This window comes from Bubalus bubalis, chromosome 11 (genome assembly GCF_019923935.1).
Source record: "Bubalus bubalis isolate 160015118507 breed Murrah chromosome 11, NDDB_SH_1, whole genome shotgun sequence".
Taxonomy (NCBI): domain Eukaryota; kingdom Metazoa; phylum Chordata; class Mammalia; order Artiodactyla; family Bovidae; genus Bubalus; species Bubalus bubalis.
Window position 1 is genome coordinate 26,456,806 of NC_059167.1, and position 6,000 is coordinate 26,462,805.

A 6,000-nucleotide genomic window follows, 5' to 3' on the forward strand; every position below is an offset into this window, starting at 1 on the left:
ATTAAAAGGTCCACCAATATAGGGATTATTTTTATTTGTGATAGGATACCATCAGATCAGATCAGATCAGTCGCTCAGTTGTGTCCGACTCTTTGCAACCCCATGAATCGCAGCACACCAGGCCTCCCTGTCCATCACCAACTCCCGGAGTTCACTCAGACTCACGTCCATCGAGTCGGTGATGCCATCCAGCCATCTCATCCTCTGTCATCCCCTTCTCCTCCTGCCCCCAATCCCTCCCAGCATCAGAGTCTTTTCCAATGAGTCAACTCTTCACATGAGGTGGCCAAAGTACTGGAGTTTCAGCTTTAGCATCATTCCTTCCAAAGAACACCCAGGGCTGATCTCTTTCAGAATGGACTGGTTGGATCTCCTTGCAGTCCAAGGGACTCTCAAGAGTCTTCTCCAACACCACAGTTCAAAAGTATCAATTCTTTGGCATTCAGCCTTCTTCACAGTCCAACTCTCACATCCATACATGACCACAGGGAAAACCATAGCCTTGACTAGACGAACCTTTGTTGGCAAAGTAATGTCTTTGCTTTTGAATATGCTATCTAGGTTGATCATAACTTTCCTTCCAAGATATCATACAGCTATTAAAATTATTTTCAAGAAACATTTGAGGATTCAAATATTTGAGGATGGGGAAATACTCATGACATAGTGTTAAACTTAAAAGTACAAAATAAAATTGAATATACAGTATAATCCAATTTTAGTTATATATGTGAATAGAAAATAAACCAGAAGGAAATACATAAAATGTTAACAATAGTAGACTTTGGTAGTGGAATTACATGCAGATGATCATTTTTTTTGTTTTTTTTTGGCCATGCCACATGGCATGTGGGATCTTAGTTCCCCCACCAGGGATCGAACCTGCACCCCTTGCATTGGAAGTGCCAAGTTTTAACCACTGGGCTGCTAGGGAAATCCCACATGCAGATTATTTTTAATTGCAATTTTTTTAGCCGTAAAATGTATTACTATTGATCAGGTAAAGTTGGTGTAGTTTAAAATGGTAAAGCTGTGGGAACTGATTATAGAGATGCTGTATCAGGACTGTGGCAACCCTCTCCAGTATTCTTGCCTAGACAAACCTGTGGGCAGAGGAGCCTGGCGGGCTACCATCCATGTGATTGCAAAGAAGCAGACACGACTGAGCAACTGAGCATGCAAGTGAGGACTGTAGGTGACCTGCCTGTGTGTACCTTCACAGGTCCTGGAACAACCTGTACTGTGTGCTCAGGAATAGTGAGCTGGCCTTCTATAAGGATGCCAAGAATCTGGCCCTGGGGGTGCCCTACCACGGGGAGGAGCCCCTGGCCCTGAGACATGCCATCTGTGAGATTGCTGCCAACTACAAGAAGAAGAAGCATGTCTTCAAGCTGAGGTGAGGCCCTGCCTGTTCACCGCTCCTTCCCTGGTGGCTCGATCTGGCCTAAGTGGCCAATCAAGGTTCCACTGTATGTGACCAGCTGCAGGCCTGAGGTGCCCCTCAGGGATTTTTCAAATAAGAGAGGCTGGTGGTCCTGATTTCTGCCTCTCTCAGAAAGCACTGTGCTGCCTGACAGGGTCCTGGTCATGGGAAAGCTCGGGGAGCTGGGGGGTCAGATCCGGAGGTGGCCACGGGGGAAACCCTTTGTCCTCCTAGGCTGAGCAACGGCAGCGAGTGGCTCTTCCATGGCAAGGATGAGGTAAGTGCAGGGCTGCCTGGCCCTGACCCCCGCCAACAAGGGGCAGTTGGGAGGGACCCGTGTCCCTTGGCCTCAAGGCTCCCTCAGAAGGGGTTGTCCTAGAGGCAGCCCGTCCTTTGGGGGTCCTGACCCTCCCGCCCTGCAGGAGGAGATGCTGTCCTGGCTGCAGGGCGTGAGCACGGCCATCAACGAGTCCCAGAGCATCCGCGTCAAGGCACAGAGCCTGCCCCTTCCCCCCATCACCGGCCCCGAAGCCAGCCTCGGCAAGAAGGACAAGGAGAAGAGATTCAGCTTCTTCCCCAAAAAGAAGTAGCCTCTCGGGGGCCCGGCGAGTGAAGCCGGTGTGTCGTTGGGACGTGCGGGGACTAGCGCCTCCCTCCTCGGCCGGGCCTTCCTCCCGCCCACTGCCCGGCCGCTGCCGCTGCCTGCCGCCTTCCTGCTCTGAGCTGCCAGCCGGCCGGCCGGGCGCGGGCCCAGCTGCACTGCGATCGCTGCCGTCGCCCGCCTGCCCGGCCCGGCCCATGCCTGCCTCCGCGCCCGCTGCCCTGGGGCCCCGCACACAGCGAGCGCGGGCTCCAGGGACAGGCCCCCAGCTCCGCGGGCCCTCGGGGCCTCCGACTCTGGGGGCAGGAAACGATTTTTGAGGCCCACACCCTCCTCTCCCGACCCTCCTTACGGGGCCGAGGGGAGCCAGCCCCCACCCCCCCCATTCCCACACAAGCTGGAGAAGAAGGCTTGATGGGGGTTCCTCAGATGCTGAAAAGCGAAAGTGAAGTCGCTCAGTCGTATCCGACTCTTAGCCACCGCATGGACCGAAGCCTTCTCCATGGGATTTTCCAGGCAAGGGTACTGGAGTGGGTTGCCATTTCCTTCTCCAATGGATCTTCCTGCCCCAGGGATCGAACCTGGGTCTCCCGCATTGCGGGCAGGCACGTTACCCTCTGAGCCAGCAGGGAAGATTCCTGAGATGCTGCCCACTCCCAAAGCAAGTGTTGCTTGGGGTCCGTCCCACACAGTCATAGCCAGGGGAAGAAAAAAGGTTCTTGGGAAGGCCCGGCCTGCTCCCTAGGGGCATGAGGAGGGAGTCTCTGGGCCAGGGGTCAGGGGCCGCTGCCTCCCCACCTCAGGGGTCACCGCAGCCCCTCCTCCCACAAAAAGAGGGGGCACTGTCCAAAATCGATAGGTCCTAAGTGTGAAGGGCCTCTCGCCGCCTCCAGCACCCCCTTGCTGCCACTGGGCCAGGCGGTGGTTGGACCCTAAGCTCTCAAGCCGGCCCTCCTTTTTAAAACTACAGCTAGAGTTTAGGGCTCAGGCCAGAAGGAGGCAGATAAGACTTCCACACTGCCCCAGGCGCCACCTCTCCACCCTGGGGTCTGCCGCACTCCCAGTAGCTGCTAGACCAGCAGTACCCCACTCAGACCCCAGGTCCCGGAGGGAGACAGTGCAGGTCCCTATATGAGATGGACACCGCAGCGCCTGCATTAGAGCATCCCAAAGCCAAATACTCCATGCGTCCTGGCTGCAGCTGGCACCACCTGAGGGTGCTGGCTGAACCGACAGCAAAGTTCACGACCTGTCACCCTGAGGTGGCAGATGCAGCCACACCTGGGTATTAAACCCATGTAACAACCCCAGGAGAGCTGGGACAAATGTTGGGGCCGGAGCCATTAAGATGTGGCAAGTACCCTCACGCAGGTCCTCCTGAAGGGCCTGGCCAGAGTCAAGGGGCTACATGGGTATCTACCCCCCAATCCTGGGTACAGCCAAAAGGGGCCCTGCAACCTCTCTCCCCAGGGATAACCGTCCCCGTGCTGCCAAAGTCAGACATCTGGAGGGAACAGACCACTGGTTCCACAGTATTCTTTCCACCACCCTCTGAAAGCAATACAGCTCCAGCCCAGCATCTTAACTTGGGTTAGGTCCAAAAGTTGAGTTGCAGGCAGCAGACACTCCCCTGGGCAGAGCAGAAAGGACCCTGGGACCTGCAGCTGCTGTTTCCATCACCTTCCCCATGGGAAGGAGCCTTAGACACGCTGAGACGATCCCCCAGAACTGGGTGAAGCTAAGACAGAAACCACAGGCATAAGCATCTGGAGTTATTAGGCCCTCCCAGGAGCCCTTAGTGCTCGAGACCAATTACTACTATGTCAAGGGAAGGCAACTTCAGCGGACAAGAACCACAGGAGGGAAGTTCTCTGACGGGGCCTGACACATGGTCCCACCTTGGGAGCCAGGGTCTTCATGTGTCCTCTGTCTACCTATCCCTGTGGCCCTCTGTGCATCCACAGAGAACCTAATCTATACCACTCGCCAACCTTGCTACACATAGGGGAAACCAAGGCAGGAGGCAATGAGGTAGTGACGCTCACCTGGCAATAACAAAGGCCTCAGGTGCACCTGAAGGCATGTCCTGCTCCAGGATAGATAGCCTGTTCCTTGCTGAAGAGCAGGTGGTGGCAAGTCTCTCTCAGCTGCCCCCATGGGCCAATCTGTGGGAGCCAAGACACTAGGGGCCACCCTCTGCCCTCCACGTGTGCTTCTGAAGTGAGGAATTTCAGCAAGCAACTCCACAGTCCCAGGAATGAAGGGGCCTCAAGGAAAAGCTAGGATTTTGCCACCCCTGGGCCCCTGGACTGGGCAAGGGCAGCAACCAGCTGCATGTGACCCACCATCTACCGCCAACTTCCCATGCAGCCTTCTCCCACATCACACAGGCCCCAAGACCCTTGACCATCTGGAATGAAACTGCAGGCACCCAGCTTTGGGACTCTGAGCCACATGGGGGGGTTAAGCTCCTGGCACCCTGTCAAGTTTTTTTTTCCTCCTTATATTTTCTACTTTGCAGTCTTTTAACAGTATCCCCAAACAGCTCCAGTCCACACCAGCATATCAGGCTTCCTCCCCAGGGCAGTTTAGAGGAAGCTCCTTCTGGGCATGGTCAGGTGGTCCTCCCACCCTCTCTTCTTCCCCTTTGTCCCCCTGGCCTCAGTGGACTGTAGCTGAGGGAGGTCAGGAGGGTCCTTGGGAGGCTCGGCTTCCCTGCCACCCCACCCCTCCTTCCTGCCTATCGGAGGGCACGTAGAGTCCCCAAGGGTGGCCCTGGATCTCCTTCCTCCCTTTAGTAGGAGGGGGCAGAGATCCAGAAGACCCCATGGCTCGGTCCCTTGGACAAGCAAGCTCAGGGAGGATGCAACGGAGGAGGCGGCGGCAGACGACTGTAACCCTGTTGGGCACAGACCTTGCAATCTGGGGCTGGCCCTGGGGCCGACCGGGTCTTGTCCTCCACCTGCTCAAATGTGCTTCCATGAACCAGAGGAAACCCATTTACTAGTTTTTCTAATAAATCAATAATGCTCCATAATTCTATTTGGCCTATTTCCCTTTGAACTGGACCAAAGAGGGCTGGTTGAGTAAGCAAGGCGGGATCTGTGAACCCAGGACCACCATGGAGACAGAGGTACAGCCAGGCCATTGACTTGTCCCTGGAGTCTCATAGAAACAACTCCTGCCAGGACCCAGGTCCTGTGCTTCACTTGTGACCCTGAGAAAACTCGCTTATTCATGCATTCAGCCATCTTGTGGGCCTGCTACAGGCCTTTCTGCATGGAACACGGGACAGAGATCTGAATATCAGAACCCACACGCCTGGGGTTCATTTCCAGGGTGAGTGTGCTTTAAGTCCCTTCAGTCGTGTCTGACTTTTTGCAACCCTATGGACTATAGCCTGCCAGGCTCCTGTCCATGGGATTCTCCAGGCAAGAATACTGAAGTGGGTTGCCATGTCCTCCTCCAGGGGATCTTCCCAACCCAGGGATCAAACTTGCATCTCTTCTCTTCTGTCTCCTGTATTAACAGGCGGGTTCTTTACCTCTTGCGCCACCTGGGAAGACCATCATCTCTGGAGAGGCAGTTTCAATTGGTCTGGGTGAATGAAACCTAGGCATTGGCATTTTTCAAAAAGTTCCCTCTCCGGTGATTCTAATGGGCAGCCAATAAGAACCACTGAGCTGGTTCAGGGTTCCCACATAATAACCTAGAGGGCTGTGTATGGATCTGCTGGGGAAAGTGTTCATTACTACCCCCTCCCCCAAGCCTTACCCCTCGAAGAGTCTGAGTCAGAGTTTGAGAAGCAACAACTCATCCATCCCCTTCAATTTATAGAGGAGGGAAAAGCAAGAGTTTAGGTGACCCAGCCAGTTAAGTGCAGGGCTGGGTCTCCTAACTCTCACTCCAGTGTGTGACTTCTCGTTATAATCTGACTTGCCTGGTAGGAACCAGCACGCTCCTCGGCAACTGCGCA

The 6,000-nt window shown here is 54.8% G+C and overlaps 1 protein-coding gene across 1 annotated transcript in view; it reads left to right on the top strand.

Moving 5' to 3' along the window:
• The window catches only part of SPTB (spectrin beta, erythrocytic), a 130,725-nt gene extending 125,664 nt beyond the window's left edge, over positions 1–5,061 (top strand). Inside the window, exons 34-36 of the mRNA XM_025295355.3 lie at positions 1,223–1,396; positions 1,658–1,700; positions 1,846–5,061. Of these exons, the coding sequence (XP_025151140.2) occupies positions 1,223–1,396; positions 1,658–1,700; positions 1,846–2,013 (385 nt within the window). The 3' untranslated portion in view covers positions 2,014–5,061. The remainder of the gene's footprint in view (positions 1–1,222; positions 1,397–1,657; positions 1,701–1,845) is intronic.
• The last annotated feature ends 939 nt before the right edge of the window (positions 5,062–6,000 follow it).